Source organism: Apus apus, chromosome Z, assembly GCF_020740795.1.
Source record: "Apus apus isolate bApuApu2 chromosome Z, bApuApu2.pri.cur, whole genome shotgun sequence".
Classification (NCBI taxonomy): Eukaryota; Metazoa; Chordata; class Aves; order Apodiformes; family Apodidae; genus Apus; species Apus apus.
The window spans coordinates 42,435,583-42,455,497 of record NC_067312.1 but is presented as its reverse complement, the minus strand read 5'-3'; the positions used below and the strand labels follow the sequence as shown (position 1 = coordinate 42,455,497).

Sequence of the window (19,915 nt, the reverse complement as noted above, 5' to 3'; positions counted from 1 at the left end):
TCAGGTAGCTGTAGAGAGCAATAAGCTCTCCCCTTGGCCAATGTGATGGTGAAAAACCCTGTGTCATTCGTGTGGTCTCTGTTGTCACTACCTGCTGTGAGATGGAAAGAAGATGTTTTTCCAACACAAGGCAAGTGCAGATACACTGATTATTAGAAAAAGCAAAAAAGGGTGAAGAGTAGAAACAGGGAAGAAGTGAAAAAAGAGAAACTATACTAGTCTTCATGACAGGCAGAGCAGGGTATTGCTGTTAAGTACAATGCAAAATACGGTTTTCCCATAGCTGAAGAAAATGGGTCTGTCATTTGCTTGTGTGCACAGAGGAAGGCTAGCATTAAATGCTTGTCAAAGCTACAACCCTGTGTCTATATTTTGTTCGGAAAAAAACGTAACCGTTTTTCTGTTGTTGGTGTTTTTACTCAGCTGTATATTGCTGCATGATACTTGATGGGCAGGCTAATGTGTACTGCTTGGTTTTAAGGTGATGCTGCTTGTTCCCGGTGTGCTGGCCAGGGAAGGCATTGGAGTACACAGTAAGCGCTGGAGCCATCCCCTGCTGGAGCTAGGGTCAGTAATGTGGAGCCCCCTGCCCACACCACCCCCATTTCTGAGACAGTGAGGGTGGCTGGTGGGCTTCTCAAAGCTTGCGTGGGGCTCTGCCACGGCATGGAGTGGCCCTGCTCCCTGTCTTTAGTCACTGGAGTATATGGTTTGTGTCTGTGACTCAAAGCAGCTCCAGGATGACTCAGGACAGTCTAGGCCCTGTGTGTGGTTTGGGGAGCTGGGTGGGAGTGTGGTCAGTTGCTGCAATGAGGTGGAAGCAATGGAGGCGCTAATTGGAGACCACCTGTATTGGGTCATTTGCATACTGTGCCACTGAAGATTGGATCCATGTTACACAGCTAGCGATAGGAAAGTTTTAATTGTCTCTATCATACCTAATTTAGGTTCAGCATTACAAGGCCCATGGGTTTTTTTCCTCTCTGTGGAATCTTGATCCCAAACCTATTAAAATGAATGAAAGATGGCTTTTGTGGCTATGTAGGGAATTTCTGCCTGATAGTGCTTTCCAGCAGAAATCTGAAAGTGAGATTTTGGTACTCTGCACCTCTGCCTTCTCTTCCCCTTACCTAGGTATGAAATATTTTTCCCAAATACTCCTCAGGGCCATTCTTTGTGTATTTGTTTTAAAGAAAAACAATCAAACTCTTGTGGAGTTGACTTGTTTTTCCAAAACCTGAATGAAAATTGAAGTGATTCCTAAAATGTCTGAAGTTTTCAGGCTGTCTTTCTGTATGTTCCTGAGAAGTTTCTTCTTCTCCCATCCATGGCCCTGGGAACAGGATTTAACTAAAGAGGTGTTGGAATGAAACATTCTTATGTACATACACATCAAGAGCTAGATGCATTTCTTTACCTCAGTGCAAAAAGCATTGCCTAGGAAATAGTAGGAAAGTAAAGGTGACTGTAAACTTCTCAGTGAATGTTGTGGGATTTTAAAAATAACTTAAAAGATTTTTAAAAATAATTTTGGGGAGTTTTAAAAAATTTTATTTATTTATTTTTAATGGCTTGATCAAATGTTTTGACCCATTTTTGGCATGGCAGACCTCCACCAGAAATGGTGGTGTAATTTTTGTGATCACCCTGTTGCCATATGTTACTAGGCATTTTCAGCTATATAATTGAGGAAAGCTGTACCTCTTATCAAAATGTGATGATGGTAACACATTGTCAGGAACTTGAGGCCTGAGTATCATTATTTTCTTTTTACTGGTTTATCTGTGATGTTGATACACCACTGCATTTAATATTTTTTCTCTGAATGCCAGGAACACATTTGCTCATGATGAGCCTGCTTTTTTTTCTTTACATTGTCTGTTTAAAAATGATAGATCTGGCTTACATTAGCACTGTAGCTTTACAAAACTAAAAGGGATTGCTGTGGTTCTGTTTGCAGTAATATGTTATTTGCTCTCCTGGCATTTCCTTCATTTAATTCTTCTTTGCTTAAAACCAAACAAGCCTTAAAACCATTTTCTTCCTTTCATGAGTGTTTCTAAATTATCTCCTTCGTTGTTTGCATTTATCCATTTTTTGTAGTTGAGGTCAGTATTTCTTACAGTTACAGGTGGATTTTGAGGTTTTCTTTTCCTCCTCTGAGGGCTTTTATGGGAGAGAGTTTATAAGTGAAAATGCCATTTTTATTTGTGTGTTGTACTGAGATAGAAGTGGCAAATCTGAGAGCGCCAAGCCCCGGAGGTAGCAAAGCCATTCCTTACAGCCCCCTCTCCTAGTGGGGCTCAGGTTGCTGACTGAGGAGTCTTTCTGATGCTCTTTACCTACTCTTGCGTTGGAGGAAGTCTTGAAGATTTGGGTCCCCACCTTATTTTCTGCCCTTAGTAGGGACTCATGGGAGGTGTTGCTGTATGATCTTTACCTTGACTTCACTGTGCCCAGATACACAGCCATAGGGGCCAGCAAACTGGAGGCTTTAAAGAGACGTTTTCAGCACTTTCCTTAGGCTTTGAGACAAAGATCATCTAGATGTTGGTTTCTATACAGAACTGATGTTTCATCGTTGCGGCTTCAGCACCTTTTGAGATAGGCAAGAGCTCATCCCTCCTCATGTTTAATGTGTGGCTGTAGATCAAGGATGACTCACTGCCAGGGCTGACTCCACAACCTACTTGGAATTCTCCCTAACCCCCCCCTTGCACCAATTTCTTGTGTGAAATACTGATCCTGCAAGGCTGCCTGTGCAGATGAATTTGCCACTGGCAGAGCTCCAAACAGGCATGGATCTGGTTGCAAGATGAGGACCTTCTTTTGTTTGTAGTTGATGTTTTCAAATAAATATCAATCAGTTTTCAGTATACAGCAATTCTGAATTTACTGCAGGAATACAGTATCAGTCAAACTGAGATAATATAACCACTGAAGCTTGTTAACTCTGTTGTTAATTAGACCATGTGTTTTTCATGGACTTCTTAAAGCTACTAAAATTTACAAGTTGGGGATTGAAATAATTAGTTCTCTTTCACATGTTTGACAGAATTGTGAATGGCATTTTAAATTTCTTTCTTGCAGTTGAGCTGCTTTGAAATGTACCTAGGAGAATCTGTATATCCTTCAGTGATGTGTGTGCCATGCGCTCGTTGAAAATACATACCTTTCTTTTTCAGTATGCTTTTTAAAAATAAAAATAAAAAAGAACAAATATTTTTCTGTTGCTGTAAGGAAAGTGGCTTACATTTTACATTGGCATGTGAATTCAAGAGCACACTGTGCTGATGAACAAAAGGAAGACAATTTCCCATTTAGCCAGGTTGTAAAATAGCTCTTTGGGGAGTGAATGTGTAATTCCTGGCAAGTAATGGCATAAAAAAAATCCTCCCATTACCTGATTCTCTTGCAGGTCAAAACAGAGTGTGACTGTCTGTTAGAGAAGAGTTATTTCAAACTCTACATGTGTTTGAAAACCAAAGAAAAAAAGATAAAAGGAAGAATCCCTGCTTAATAATTTAGAAAACAAATAATTCTGTTTCTGATCTTCATTTATAGCACCAGCAACAAGTGGTGCAGGCTGTGGAGCGTGCCAAGCAAGTGACCATGGCAGAACTGAACGCAATCATTGGGGTATGTGGTCTTTCCGTTTTTGCTCTAATAGTGTTTGTAAATAGCTTTTCATTTTCTTTCTGTCTTGCATGAACTCATTTGCATCCAGTGGGCAATAGTTGTGGGCAGTGAAGTTCAGTAGTTTGATCTTCATAAAAGCTGGTTACTACGTGAAAACTTTTGCTTCCACTGTACTGAGAAGACTAACAGGGTAATTACTGTCTGGGTTGTATCCATTTGCTGAAGCTGGATGACTGTGTGTTTTTTTATTGTCCTTTTAAGTAACATTGGTTTTTTTCACATACCACCTGCCAGTCTGCTTCTGCAGCCACCGTAACCAGTAGCCTTCCTATAACAAACTGTGCTTTAGGAGGGTTTTTCCCAGCCCTGCTGCCCACATCTTGTTCTGGTTGATGGCTCAAGACTGTGAATATTCACTGCGCTTTTTATTTTTACATTAAAAAGTAGCTGTTCCTTTTAGAAAAAAACCAACAAACTGAAGCAACCAAGATGGACGGCAAATGCACTCGTCACTGGTAGGCTCATAGGTGTTCCTGCTCCCAGTCATCTAAAAATACGGGAGCGTGGAGCCCCTTGTGTAAAAGTTTTACTGCCAGCAGTATTAGCCCAGTATAGCAGTCCTGCGAGATTGTAGTGTTTACGTTTTGCAACTGGAGAGGAAAGGCATAACAATGAAAGCTGTGGCTGTTCACACTACCTAAAATAAAGGTGAGAAGTCATAGCTTAATAGCACATTATTCACATGTATAATTATGCAGCTGGTGCAAGCAGTTGTTTAAGTTATTCTAATGAAGACACTACAACTGTACTTCCCATCATCTGCACCCTCCCAAACGCTTTTTCTTTTGTGTATAGATTATACATAAAAGTATTTTCCTTTTTTTAATTCAGTGTATCAAACACACTTTGAAATGCTAATTATTCCATTTACTTTCATTAAAATTCAAATTGCTGAGTGAAGATGTGGATAAGGGTCGCCGAATAATCAATCTGAAGTGAAGATACTGCTTCAATTATGCCTCTGTCTTTTAACAAGGAAATCAGGACTCTCTGATCATTGCTGACGATGGTGTAGTGCAGCAGTGTGATTCTCGCTTGTTTCTAACTCTATTTTGTATCCCTCTGACCACAAGAAAACACTGTTAGTCAATTAGAAGATATAAATGGAAAAAAAGTAACCTTTATTTCCTCTGAAGTGCCCATTAGAAAGAAGGGGGTGAATCGGAATGAGTTGTGTAGAATCATGAACAACATTTGTTGTACGACTTTTACACTCCAGTGGGGAGAGTGGGAGATGAGTAATTTCCCAATTAGTTTTCGTTACCTAGCCAAAGTTATTCCGTTCTATTAACTTTATTTGCATAAAGTAAGTAGCTAAAGGTTGGCTTCTTTGTTAAAGAAGTATTTATATGCTTGTGCTGCGTGTGCATACATAGTGTTTGCGTATATGTGCACGTACTGTTTTGTGTGTGCATGTATGTGCACACACATGTATGAATACTTCACAGTTTCCTCTTGTACATTTTTGCCATTCACCTTTGTATGTGTTAGGTAGACTGCAAAAAGCAATTTGCTTTCTGTTAAGGAATAAATTGATTGATGTTTAACATGTGATGTTATAGGTACCAACTATTGCACTTGTTATTTAAGCTTATTCTGCTTTCATGAACCACAATACCACACAGAATCTGTGCAGACTAGACACTTGTCTGTGAGCCTAGCAGTAACCTCTGCTGGTCTTCCCTCATCAGACAGAAGTATATTTTATGTTTTGTTTGTTGCTGTCTGAATTTCTCTCTTTAAGTCAATTGAAATTCTGTTGCCTCAAAATTTCATAGTATCTGAATTTTGGGTTTGTACATTAAAATGGGACAGCTCTCACTAACCTCACAAGACTGATTTTGACCTTGCTCTACTGCCTTTTCTCACTCTGCTGTTTTATGATGACTTACGAAATGCTGTGTGGGAAAAACTAAATGCCCTTTATTTTTAGAGAAACAGGGCAATATGGACTGAAAACTTTGTGTTCATCAGATTTAAAGAGAAGTAATCTAATCCAGTCTTTCAGAGATCAATGCTTTAAAAAGGAATAAATAGGATAGCAGGTTATCAAAAAAGCTTAAGTTCCAGTTTCGTGAATACCCACAGTAATGTTATGTCTGCACTTAGATTTGAACTCTGAAATCGAAGCATGAGACTAAAAAGACTTGTCATAATTTGTAAAGTGAATACTAATAAAGAAGGTAGTGATAAATTATGGCTTTTCTATACTTCTAATTTTATTTTCTAATACTATTTTGCTGTTTGAGAAATCTGACAAGAGTTTGTGTTCTTTTAACCTTATGATGTTTTAAAAGTTTCTGAAGTTCATTTGCTCTTCACAAGTTTTAAAAACCTATCTTTTAGTTACTTGTTGAGTTTACAGAGGCGGAAGCAGTATTTGAGTTTTTTAAATAAAACTGTAGCTTAAGTTTCTCTGTGCTTTGGGCGGGGAGGCTGTTCAGTTAACCTCTCTCATGCTAAACCCCTTTGCTTCAAATGGAGGAAACCTAGGGAACGGAGGACAGCACAAGAAAATAATCAAATGTGCACAGATCATGCCTCTCTTTGTGTTTCACGTGTCTGTATTGAGATTGAGATTGTGTTTCACGTGTCTGTGTTTTGATTTAATGGAATCTGAGGAATCACCATATATTCTATCTTCATTGGTAAATGAATGAAATCACTGATCCATGCAGTTTAAATGCAAAATACTGAAGTGAGCCTGGAACCCGGGGAGACTGCTGCTCTCCTAACAGTAAACTAGTTGTGTTTAATGGAATGAAACACACTTATAATGACTTCTTTCACAGGTCATGTTCAGTTTAAAACTGTTGACGGGCTGGAACAAGTTAAATATAACCTATTTTCTCTTCTAGAGAGATGCAGTGAGAAAACTAAGCTAAAACTAGGTATCATATGCATGCTGTAGGAGGACTGTAAATCTGCAAGCATCCAGACTCCGCATCTGGTGTTTGTTGTGGACAGTATGGTATAGCATTCTTGCTCAGAGCAATTTGTAGTGCACATCCAGAACTCCTTTCCAGATTGGGTATATTGGGATGAGCAGTGTGATGTATCCAGTTAATCTTGTCATGTGTCATAGCTATCGGGTTTTTAAATTAGAATCAGCGAGATCACACTGTTGCAACAACACACAAATTGTAGCCTTAAATCAGTAATATGATCTAATTCAGAATGATGTTTTCATTTCCTGTATTATTAAATTGAGTCATCTAACTCTCTTACAATGTTTTTGCTTGTTGCTGTTGTTCTTAATCCGTTCTACTATATAATCTGAACATGCTGAGTGAATGTGGTTATGTTTTAATAAGGGAACTAGTGAATGTACTTGTAACTTTATAAGAAATTTTTTATAGTCTTTTTTCCCCCCCCTCTGTTAAAAATAGTCAGTTTTCAGCTGTAGTTGGGTAATAAGGCAGAAATGGAGGCTGCTACTTGTGTGCCTGTTTATGATACAGAGAGAGATAAACCTACCAAAAACTTAAAAACAGGTATGTGATGGTGTTCAAAGAAAATGCAGTTTAGCACAAGAAGTGCTGAACCTCAATTTTTAACAGTGACATTTTAATGATAGGAAGTCTGCAAAATTATTTGCCATCAATTGTGAAGGCAATAACAAGCCTTGGTGGTTTTTCACACCCTCTGTGTTAAGTGCTTTCAGAATGACAGCGTAAACTGTGTTGGAGAACTCCAAGGAAGTAAAACTGATTAAAATGTTCATGCTTGAATGGTGCTGATGGAATAGTTCATTTGGACTTTCTCTACCTCCTGCAGCTCAAGCTGAAATATTAAAATTCAGTGGATTTAAATCTCTCTCCCCTCAGCTCAGGAAAAAAAACACATTACATTTTAATAGGTTTTATACTAATAATTCATTGGTTTGGAGCAGCACTATTAAATCTATTTAAATATTACTTGTATTACTAAGGAAATTATTTAAATTATTTTTCCTTTACCATTCTATACATCTGAGTGAAAGAAAAATGGCTTTTCTTTAATTTTTAAGCATTTTGTTTTATTATGTCACTTCTATTACGTTTAAAAATAAGCAAATAGCTGTTACTGAAGAAAGGACTCTTCTGTATTGTCACATGTAATCATCAAGTTATAAGGTCCCTTCCTTAAGACATGGCTTATCACGATTTCTACCCTGTGTTGGGGACCGAGGCACTTGCTTGACCCGTCTCAAAAGGTGTATAATTTTTGGTTGCTTCCAAGTGAGGAGTCCCTTCTAGCAGCCGTGGAAAACAACACCTTTTTGAAAAATAGCAGTATGTTGTTGCAGGCATGGAAACCTTTGACAGCATTATAATGCAGATACATTGCAAGACAAGTTGCAATAAAAGCTTGTCATCAATACATGCTCTTGCTGCCATGATGCCAGTGGTTGGGGGCTCCTACTGCCAGATGCCAAGGCACTTTTTGGTGTAGGTGCTTCATGTACAGGGGCTCCCGCTCCTTGTAGAGGATTGGTTGTTTCTGTTTCTTATGTGTGTGTGTGCTGGGAGGAAGAGTCACTTGTCTCTCCAGCCCATCTGTATTGCTCGTTCAGAGGCATATTAAGCAGTGGTTGAAGATGAAATGCTGTAAAACAATTTGGAAGTTGGCCACCTTCTCAATGTTGTACACAAGTGGTTACAGTGGGAAGGTTGCAGAGGAGGTTGACTGGATGGTATGTGCTTTGAGTTGTATTTATTTGTGTACCTCACAAAAATGTTGAAATTAATTCCTCCATGTTTAATTACACTTGCTTTGTATATGGAGGATGTGTGATGATACTGTCCTGCAAATTTTTTTACACTGCCTGGTGCCTGAAATAAATTGTAGTAGTAATTGTAGGTTTGTGAGTAAGCACTTTTGGTTTTGAATTATTCATCTGAAGTCTGGCTATATTAAAGACATCACGGTTTCTTGGGGTGAATAGGTGTTTTGTAGGGATTTTTTTCTTCTTTCCTTACTCCCAGGAACTAGTCTCAGAGAAAGCCTTGCAGGTGAGGCCTAATTTAAATAAATCTCTTCCAAATGCAGCATTATCCTGATTTAAAGAAGCTGAAAATGAGGACAGGATATTTTTAGGGTTTTTTTGAGAGAATTAATTAGAATGTAAATAACTCCAGGTTCCATATTTATTGCAAAAACCCCTCTGAGGATGAATTTTAAATACTGTTGCTACACTTGGAATGGGCTGCCACTGTTTTCCTCTTCTATTTTCAGTAGCTGTGGTAACTACTGTATTTGTATTGGTCTGTCACTATATGAGCAGTCAGTAACGTTGCAGTGCAAGTGCAGACCGCTTACCATGTCTCACTGGCCATATGCTGATGCCAGAGGCCCTACTTGTTATGCTTAAGTAAGTGCATATGACACAAGTGTTACAGCTCATATACTGTATCTGATCAGGCAGGAGGGTTGACTTTGCCTCCATGTTTCTCAAGGTTGTCCAAACCGTGACACCAAAGCTATTTGACCAGTGCGTTTATTTTTTTAGTTAGGATTAATCAGTATAGATATGCAGATTCCTACAGATAATTTTCTTCATGTTCTACAGCATGAACATGTAGTGTATTTTATTTATGACTTATTTTTGTACCCTTTCACTTGACATGCGGTAGAAGGGAGAAAACACTTGCCAAGGTGATCTGTACACCAGTGTATGGGAGCTGTATCCAAGCAAATACAGATTTGCCATACTCCATCAGACTATTGATGCCATATATTGTGTTCAGTGATGACCTTATACTGGGGCTTTGGAAAATATGAAGAAGTATATAAAGCATCTGTTTGAAGTATCATGAAGGCTGGGGTTTTCAAAAAATGCTTACTTGCAAAATCAACAGTGTTTATGTACTCGGTGGAGATACAGTCCATTTAAATGTATGTCCTCACGGTACAGAATAGCCTAAGGACAGTTACTGTTTCGTGTCATGGTTTCATACCACAGAGTTCAGATATCACCCATAAAGAGGATTGTGTATTTGTCATGTGGACTTCTTCCCAGCCACACTTTGTAGGCTTTTGCTTACAGCTGTGAATGAGGACCAGAATACCATAAAGTGGATCATTTAAGTGTTTTCGTCAGATGTATGGTTAGTTCTTTTGATGTTTCCAATCTTAAATATAGGCCAAAGTGAGGGCTTTAGGACTTAGCTGGGATGGACACGAAAGTACTGCATAAGGAGAGTATTTCCAAATGTTAAGGTTATTCATGAAGAAGGAATTTAAGATGTCTTAAATCTCTAAGTTGTCTGGTATTTCAGAATGTTTGATTTATGTGAGACAGTTCCTTATTGTTTGGTGAACTTTCACAGACACTTCCTTAGCATATGAATTAATCACCAAGCATTGATGAACTTACTCCAGTAATGTTTCTGAAGCAAGGCAGTACTGCTTCCCCTGTTCGAACTTTGAAAGAGACTGAGGCAAAGAGAACAAATGGTTCTTCCATAGTTTCAGAGTTGTGACTTAAATCCATGTGATTTGATTCTTGTCAAGACCTTCCTTTATCAAAGCTGCTGTAACTGGGAAATTGCACTAAAGCAAAAGAGCTCACTTTAAGTTTCAGTTATTTGACTACATTAAAGAGACAGAACACTGCATCTCTAAATGAAATCTGCTTGGAGAGGGATAGATGTCCTAACACCTCACACTGATGTGTGGGAGAGGCTGCTCAGTAATGAGAAGAACAGGCATTACAGTGGTCTGCGCAGGAGCAGAGCTGCACCAGAAATGTCAGTCTTTAAAGATTCAAAATGGGCTGGAAAGGAGTTACGGTTCTCAGTAACTGCTATCCAGAAAATTGACATGCTGAGGTCTGACTTCAAAAGATGCATTAAAGATATGCATGTGTGAGATGCATAACATGCATCTTTTTCATGCTAAGGCTGTGTGGCTCTTAGACTGTATCTTGTGAGGAAACTCCGAAGTTAATTATAGTTGCCAAATAAAAAGCTAAGGTGGTAGAATTGCTTATAGATCGAGCAAGTGGGGTCTCTGTGACCAGTGGCATGACTTAACTTTTCTTCTATTTTCTATTGTTTGATTTGTTATATATCTCAGATGATACTTTCTTCGTTTATCAGTTGTGTATGTAGCCCAGGGTTTCAGAAACTTTTTCATATGAGAAGCATAGAAGAAGGTTATTTAGGACTTTGCTGGGAAAGCATAGGCATCACTCTCATTTTCTAGTTCTAAAGAAAAGGATCAAGATTCACACAGTCACAACAGGGACACCATTTTCCTACTGGCAGTCCACAGGAGAGAAATCTCTTCCCAGTGTGTCTGGGTAGGACATGAGTAGTGGAGCACTTGGTCAATAAGGTACTTCAACCAGTGTGCACTTACCTATCCAGAGCTGATTTTTGTCGTCTGTAACAGAGGGCACTCAGTTGCTTCTATTGTTACTCTTTGTTCTGCTTAAATCTTTCTGAAAAATATTTGAAGTGGAACTTTGGCACTTGTGGCATTCACACCACTGGTGCTCTGGAGGGTAAGACTTTGAGCTTACTTATATTTGATGCTCTCTGACTTCTTTTGCAGGAGGTGTGGTTATTGTTTTCCTTAGCTAGCAGTTGATGGGGTAGAATAAAGGAGAAGAGAGCTTAAGTGGTATGCTGTATGCAAGAATTTCTGTCCTTTATTAAATGATAATAGAAAATCATTCTAAGGAGCCCAGTTTTTCCTCTCTTCTCCCCCACTGTGAAATGGAGATGGAGAGGAGTCCTGCAAGCTGGAGGAGCTACTGAACTCTGAGATTCTGGGGGAAGGTGCAGTTGACCTTTTGCAGAGGACTATTTTTTGCTTTATTAAAATGCAGGCCTTTTTCATCACATTTTTTTTTCTTTACTAGTATGTTTTATTAATATTTTAGTTACTTTTGTCCTCTGTCTACGCTGTTTCACTAAATGAAAAACAGTCATAAGGGGGGAAGGGAGGACAAATGATAAAACATGTATCCTAACAGATGTTTCTACACATGTGATTAGGAACGGAAATGTGCTCTGCATATATTGCCTTTCATCCCACAATATAATTCAGGAGATGACTTTTGGTTCCTAGATCACTTAAAAGATCTTTGAGGCAATTTGTAGAGATATGATTCTGATACTTTCTTTGTTACTTACCTAGGAGTACTAAATGTTCCCCATCTGATTAATGACAGCTATTGATTTTTTTCCTTTCCCCCATAGTTTTCTCAGTGAAGCTTGCTTTCCTTCTGTACAATCAGCATCCTCAAAGGCAGGAATTGCTGATTCTCACAGAGCAAGATGCTTGACAGTTGCTTTAAAAAAAAGTAAAATTGAAAGTAGTTGTTATTATTATTATTGGTCTCCTCCCTATTCTTTTTAATTATTTTTCATTCTTTTTTTCCTAGATTTTGTCTAACCTGTGCATTTATTCCTTTTTCTGAACAGAAACAACATTTGTGTTTTCCAGCTGATCAGTTGTGTATGAGTTTTTAGAGTTTCCACCAATCTCTGATACGTTTCTTTCACACTGAGCACAGTCATTTGCAAAACGATCACTCTCCCTTAAAAGAGTAAGGCTAGCAGGTTGCTTTACCCTGCATCTGAACTACAGTTTCTTTATGTTAAACCAATCATACAGTACATATAGATATAGCTCCAGGACCATTCCACTGGAAGAACTAATGCGTGACTGTCTCTGTATGTTGTTTTGCTGAGTTGTATGTAAATATCAGAAAAAAAACTTTTTTGTTTGTTTGTTTGTTTGTTAAGGGTATGTCAGCAAAGAGAGAAATGTACAAGGAAGTACAAACAGTGCACATCATGTCAAGGGTGGAAACAAGCATGATAGATAAAAATTCAAATTGTTCTAAGCACACTCATAACTGTGTGTGCCAAAGGACTTAATTTTCTTGCTGGTCTCTAAACCACTGGCACTGCTACTGTGTACTCTCAAGCTGTTGTTTTTTGTCTGTATCTTTTTAATCTTGGTTACTGTTTTATCTGTATGTTAACTTAGTAATGATTCACTGCGAGCAATCAATCACGTAATCTAACAAATTGCAAACAAACAATGAAGGAAGTCTATCAATTTTATTTTATTTATTGCCTCCCAGCAGTACTGCAGGTATGGGTAGTGCACACATGTATAAATATAAAATATCTTTTTGAAACATTAGTTTGTTAACATTAGAAATGTCTTCAGGTTGTTTGAATAATGGCTGTGAACTTTCAGGCTCTACCTCTGTCACATTACTATGACACAGAGCTGCTTGGAAAGTATCCGGTAAAAACTTGAAGCTTGTCCAGGAAAACAAGCTTTGAATGTGCTGACTATAACAAGAGAACATTAGAAGCTAATTTTTTAGTGGGATTGTTAGCACATTTTATTTTAAATTTGATCTCTTGAGTTGTGTTTGGGAAAGAATTAGGCTAATCATCAATATTTAGAATTCTTGTAAAAATTGGTGGTACTCAGATGAGAACCTTTTGCAAAGCCTTTTTATCCATTTGTCTAGATGTGGCTGTGGAGTTATTTTACTCCTTACTGTAGACTCTCTAGAAGAATATACAGAAAATTCAAAGAAACAGTTCAGTAGCAATCAGATGTTATCGTCATTTGACCTGCATTAATATGTCTTGAAAGTTTTGCTTCAGTTTCTACTACTGAGGTGATTTAAATGGTCATCTTCCCAAACTTACTACCAAATACAGTCTTCTTTTTTGGCTTCTTTCTGATTGCTGGGTTTACCCGTGCTCTTACATTTTTTGTGTGCTGGATGTTTCTTAAAAACATGGCTATCTATTTTGCAATTCCATAGGACATAATTCTTGGCAGCTAACTGTTGCTGTTTTTATTTTTAAATAGTTCCGGAGAATTTACAGCATAATAAAGCCTGGTGTACACTGTTTGCAAGTTTTCACCTATTATGCATTGATGCTGAAAATACATGCTTGACTTTACACGTACTGTAGTCAACAACTGTGATAGGATTGTCTAAAGTTAACCACATGCTAAGAGTTCATAAATAACATAACTAAGGATAACAAATTAAAGAGAAGATGGAGGAGTGGGAAGTGAAAGCGTTAGAGCAACATATAAAAAATTGCAGGGTTGCTCAGTTGGCTCATTTTCAGGCTTTCTTGCAAATTTTTAAGTTGTGTCAAATTTTATGATCTAAATTCATGGTAGAGGTAGAAACAAATGTAAACTTTCTTCCCCAGTGGAATATTTCTGTGTGGGGAGAATATCTGTCAGTTGTCTTATTCCTCCATATCTTCTGCATTTTGATGACTAGAGGAGACTACCTTTTTTTACTACTGTCTAGCACTAGACTGATGCTCAGTGAGTTAAGGAATTGCCCATGTTTTTATAACTTACCTTGTAAGCAAGCAGCTGTGTACAGGCCATCTGATAAGCTGAAGCTTACCAGTGACACCCATGGCAGTAGAAAACAAAAACCAATCTGTGAAGGTCATGGACACTGGAATACTGTAATAGATTTCAGAGGTCTGGAAATGGCAGTTAGACATGGTCTGTCACTTTGTCTTTACCTTCTTGAGCGTGCCTATTAGCAAACAGTGCAAAATGATGCAATCATACACTTTTGTCTCCGTTTGCTCATCTACATTCTGAGAGCAAAATGCTTCCCAGTGTTTCTCTTGAATTCTTGTAATTTCCATTTTTGGATCAGTGCCTCACTTTTGACGAACAGCGTTGCTTATCGTGTTGGAGGAGCTCATAGTCCTGCCTGTACCAATGCAAACCTAATCCACAACCCTCCTCCTGTTGAATTTTTAGTCCCACCCCAGTCTTAACACAACACACACAACATTACCCAGTCTAGGGGGCGCAGGCATGTGGTACTATTTGGAATTCTGAGTTAGTTTAGATTTATTTTACAGATTGTTTTTCATACCAAAGTGCTTTCTTTGTGCCATTACAGTGTGACTACATTCCACCTAATTTCTGCTGTATCAGTGGATTACCTAATTGTGAGTGCAGGGGCCGTGTTTTTCCCAGATTTCATGTTGCCATTGTTATCCATGGGAGAGTTTGGTCTCTTAGGAAAAGTTCACCATGGCAGGAAGGCTGTGGGTTTGGATTTTTTTCCCTACACTGTTCACTTATTTTCAGATCTCTCTGCATTTTGACTTGCAGTGAAAACATGTCATTTCTTGGCCAGGAGGTACCAGGCCAGCCATGCTGGTCTGGGTGATCTCCAGTTGCTAGCCACTGAGGTGTCATTGCCAGTGCTACTCTTAATGTCCATGCCTGGAAGGCATTAATGATGTTTGGTATATCTAAGGGGCATTCTGTGCTGCTGTCTTGCTGAGCTATGTAGAAAGTTCCCAACAAAGAGCAGGAAAAAAGGGATTACATTCACAGTACATTTTTTAATCAAACTCTTTGGAAACTATATTTTGTCCATACAGGAGACATGGAATGCATAGAATGCAAATTTGGTAGTTCAGCAGGCAGATCTATATGGATTGTACAGTGCTGTGCAGTGAGGATCCCTTACCTGGTACACTCCAGTCGACAGTGAAATAGTTAAAAATGGGAAAGCTCTGTCACTGTAGGTATTTCAGGCTCTTCTCAATGCCTTTTCTTCAGATCACTGGCAGGTTCATGCAGACATTTTCTTGCAGTGGTTTATAGCATGTTCTTCATCAGGAACTAGAAATTCCTTATTTGAAATAAGGCTCCAGAAGACAGATTATTTTGTCCATTCCTTTCTTTCCTGTTGCTCTCCTCCTCCCTTCCCCAGGTCAGGCATGCCAGATTGTTCCCTTGCTGCCTGGGAGCCTCATTCAAACCCTGAAGCTAAACAATACGCTGTTGGCTCTTGCTTCATTTTGTTGTAGTTTATGTAAACTTTTGAGAAACAAAGCATCCTTCCATAAGAGCATCAAGCAAGCAAAATATGGTTGTTACTTTCTACAAGAAAGAATATATGCTGGAATGTCATGGTTCTCAAGCAGGGGAAGGATCAAGCCTTCCCTCTTCTACCTGGAAGAATCTTCTTTATGGGTTTGGGGTTTTTTTGTGCCTTGCCCTGGCCCCTCTATTTTTTGCATTTTCAGTTTATTTTTTTTCTCACCTTCCTTTTGGATCGTTCCACTGCTTTCCCTGGCACTGATCTGGGTCAGATGAGATGTGCATGCCACAGCCAATCTGATTCCACCCCCTGGATTGTATTTCCAAGGATAGGAGAAGGATCTGTACTTCCACAGGGAGGTACTGAGCGCACCGAGCATGCAGTGTGCTGCAAGAGTTACCTAGCATGACTCTCAGTCTTTTACTTTCAGCTCACCCTTATGTAAAAATTCATGCTAAGGAGGGAGGGAACAATCAAGTGAACAGCATAGTGTTTCTTGACTGATTAAAGAGCTGGGTTGCAAGGTGAGAAGTGTGTTTAGCTTCAAATGAAAAGCAAACTAAAGTGAGACTTAAATCTTCTTAATTAGGAATTTAAAATGGAATGTTTTTATATGTTAGATTTTATTTCTTCTTCCTAAGTCCTGTATACAGTTGTGCAGTGGAGAAAAAGCAATCCTAGGGGATTTCTGATTTGATCTACCCTGAGTCCTGAGCAGTGAGTGCTTGAAAACAAAACATTTCAGAGCTAATCTAGTTACTGTATAAACAGAAATTAGTTGGACAGTTAGTGGGCAAGCCTCAGACCTGAGCAGATCTCTCTTGAAATCTATTTAACATAACTTTTTCACCTGTTTGCTTGGGTTTGGGGTTTTTTTGTGTGTTTTAGGTTTGTTGTTTTTTTTCCCCTGCCTTCCCTTGAATAACAACAAACAACCTATCTACCCCACAAAGGCTAGCATAGCACAGAGCTTGATGCAGCCCTGGTTGAGGTCAAGCACTCCAATTCGAACCTCTCAAGGGCTTTCTCTGTGTGTTGCCAGTGTACTGGTAAAAATGACTTTAAACTCTTGTCAGCGCAGTTACTGGTGCATGCATCACAGTCCCACTCAAATAAACCTGTCACAACACAGACTCAGCAGCTAGAGAAGAGTACAAGGGCAGGCCTCTAGCTTTTCATTCGAGCATCACTAAACGTGCACAGAGTGCCCAATTATTTCAGCATTATTGAGCAAGCCTACAGGAGGACCCAAGCCTTGCTACATTAGATTTTCTTTAGTAATTTGCTCAAGTACCGCTGAGGACACTTAAAGGGTTTAAAACGGTGGCTGCAACCAGTTTCCTTTTCTGGATTGTTAATTCAGGTTTTCTCTTTCAAATTAACTCTCACTGCATGCTGTGCAGTAGCGCTGGGAGAACTGTTTAACACTAATTTTCTCAATTTTCAGCTTTTTTTTCATTATATAACTGCTTTTATAGTTACATATGTTTTGATTAGATGTGTACGTGGTACATTTCTGCTAGAAAGAGTAAAATGTAATACCTCTGTTAGGGAAATAAAAGCATCACCAAAACTGTACAATTCCTCTCCTTTGTTTTGTTTTGTCTTGTTTTGTTTATTGTTCTTCTAATTCAGCCTGAAGTTTACTGATTGTGTGGTGTCCAAACATATGAACATTTTTAAAATGCCAGGATGTTTATGAGAGTTGGTATTGGGATTGATCAGATCCACTGGTTGATCTGATCAGTCACGTTTGATGTACAGGATCAATCAGACAACCCCTGGCTGCCTGAACAAATTCAATATCTGTGTTTTGTTTTTCACAGCAGCAACAACTCCAGGCCCAGCATTTGTCACATGGACATGGTCTTCCTGTGCCGCTCACTCCACACCCCTCAGGCTTGCAGCCTCCAACCATCCCACCCATTGGCAGCAGTGCTGGTCTTCTGGCACTGTCCAGTGCGCTGGGGGGGCAGTCCCACCTTCCAATTAAAGATGAGAAGAAGCACCATGATAACGATCACCAAAGAGGTAGGTAGTTCCTGACAGAACTTTGTTTCTCTTTTCTTACTTTCTTTTTTTAAACTCATATTTTCTGGGGGAAAAAAACACACACAAAAAAGTACTTTTCACAAGAATTTCTAGCTGATAGCTTCAGTATTTATTACCTAGTGGTAGCTAGAAATTGTATTCAAATGATAGAAATCCAGTTTTATAAGCCTGGCTGTACAGTATTAATAATTAACTGTACAGAAAAGTTAACATCTGTGCAGTTTATTATTTAACAGACATCAGGATTCTTTCTTCTGAGTATGATAAACATATAATTTAATGTAAGCTAACTAGTACTTTTCTCATTCTCTCTCCCCCCACCTCCCCATCCCCTGCCACCACCTTCTTTTCTCCTTACTTACGGGGGCTGCTCTGCATGCAGACAGAGACTCCATTAAGGTAGGACTTCATTTTATATGTGTAAGGGGTGGCTCGAAAGAGCTGTACACCACGTTTCTGTTCTGAAATATGGCCCAGAGTCATGGAAAAAGTCACAAAGTTAAACCCAGTTGTGATGCTCCTGTTGGTTATCAGAGCCCTGCACGGATGGTGTATGACACTTAGAAAGAGGCTGGTAGTGGGGCAGCTGGGATTGCAAGCAGTGTGCCATCCAGTAGGTTTGGTGGAACAGTAGTTTCTGGGTGTAAGGGAAGGACTGCCCAGGGTCTCTGCCCAAGCTTCTAAGGCAGAAAGAATTAGCCAGTGGTTTTAAGTCATTTGGAGGCTGTAAACTGTAATTCTGATATATCCTAATAATACAGTTATGGAAGGAGAGCTCTGTCACTCGCAGGGGGAAGTGGGGTGCTGCCAGCTGTCTTTGCCATAGCAGTTGGAAAGCTGCTGTTCCCTACCCCGTCAAGGTGGTGCTTGTACTGAGGAGCCTGCTTTCTTTTCCAAAAGTTAATTTTCAGGCTCTGAATGACGTCGCAGCATGCATATGTGCACCATGCTGCACATGGTAGTGTTTATAAGGAGATGTAATACACACCTTGTGGCTTATGTAATTTTGAGCATTCGGTGCTGCCTACCACCATGATTCAGTGTATGCTTGTCCATACTGGAGAGCCATGAAAAGTCTCTCAGAGGCTCGTGGGGTTTCAGTGCAGCAAGTGGGTAGGTGCATCTTGGCCCTGCCCTCTCCTGGATCAGTCTGTTCTCCCTGCTACCACAGGAGGTTTACCAATTCACCACAGACCCAGCTGGTGTCAGCTGTACAGTTAACAGCCCAGCTCCAGGTAGCTGGGTATGGTTACAGAGTAGAGCCTGAGTGGCTTGCACAATTTTAATGAGTGTAAGCTTTTTTAGGTGATGGTGACTCTGAAACTAAAGATATGCTCAAACACTTAAAAACAATTTGTCTTGGTTTTAATTATGCTTGTTTTTGGGGCAAATGTAGTTTTATTCTTGGCTGAAGAGGTGTTCACCGCAAGTCTTGCATTAATTAGACAAGATGACCAGGAGCTTGCCAAGCAGGTGTTACTGGCATGCCCTAGACAGCATAAGGAGGAGCACAGTTCTGAGCACTGCCTTTACCCCTGCCAGAGAGTTGTCTGGCCAGGGCTGCTTTGTGAGGGGCTATGCCTTTGCTTCTCTGGCAGGTCCATGTGGGGACGTGTCCCACAGCCGTCCTCAGCATGCCTGTTCTGCCACTGGCAACTCTGCCACGTCCCAGCCGAGTGCAACTGAGATGATGGTTGTCAGTTTTCCTGTTACCCATGTGGCTCTGCATAACAACCAGGAGCTGAAAGGAACTGTCAGATTTTACTGTGAGAAGCAAAGGCACTGAAGCTGTCTTATCTGCCAACTTAGGACCACAGCACATTGGATTTCACTTCAGGTTCCTTGTCGTGAGAGCTGGGAACTGGGATTGTCAATTTATGGGTTGAGGCTGAGTGCATATTAATGATGATTTCCCTAAAACACCCCTTTTTTGCTGTGAACAGATAAGTTTAGTCCATTTTCCTTTTTTCTGCACCCAAACAAACAAGTACGACAGATACTGAAATATGGGAATACCAACCCATCTGGTTTCTTTAGCGAGTTTGCATACCTGTACGGGTGGAACCACAAGTATTTCACTCAGAGTGAATGAGGAGAACTGCTAGTATATGCCAATGGCTGATTTTAAACAAAATATGCTAATTATGTTTCTGTAATATGTGTGGGATGTTGGGATGTTTATGCTGGCATGGGTGTTATGGGGAGTGTTTATACCAATAAGGCTGATTCTGTCTGGGAATGACTCAAACACACTGTTATTCATACAGCTTGGATAGGGGAGAGGAGGGTGATGCTACTTTGTGCCAATTTACATTG

General features: G+C 39.6%; 1 protein-coding gene across 3 annotated transcripts in view; it reads left to right on the top strand.

Moving 5' to 3' along the window:
* The window catches only part of LOC127395741 (transducin-like enhancer protein 4), a 99,909-nt gene that overhangs the window by 36,223 nt on the left and 43,771 nt on the right, over window positions 1-19,915 (top strand). For 2 of the 3 annotated variants that reach the window (XM_051643060.1, XM_051643062.1), the window contains 3 exons: window positions 3,565-3,639; window positions 17,374-17,578; window positions 17,982-17,998. In XM_051643060.1, coding sequence (XP_051499020.1) covers window positions 3,565-3,639; window positions 17,374-17,578; window positions 17,982-17,998 — 297 coding nt within the window. The remainder of the gene's footprint in view (window positions 1-3,564; window positions 3,640-17,373; window positions 17,579-17,981; window positions 17,999-19,915) is intronic. The other variant, XM_051643061.1, reaches the window with a different exon arrangement.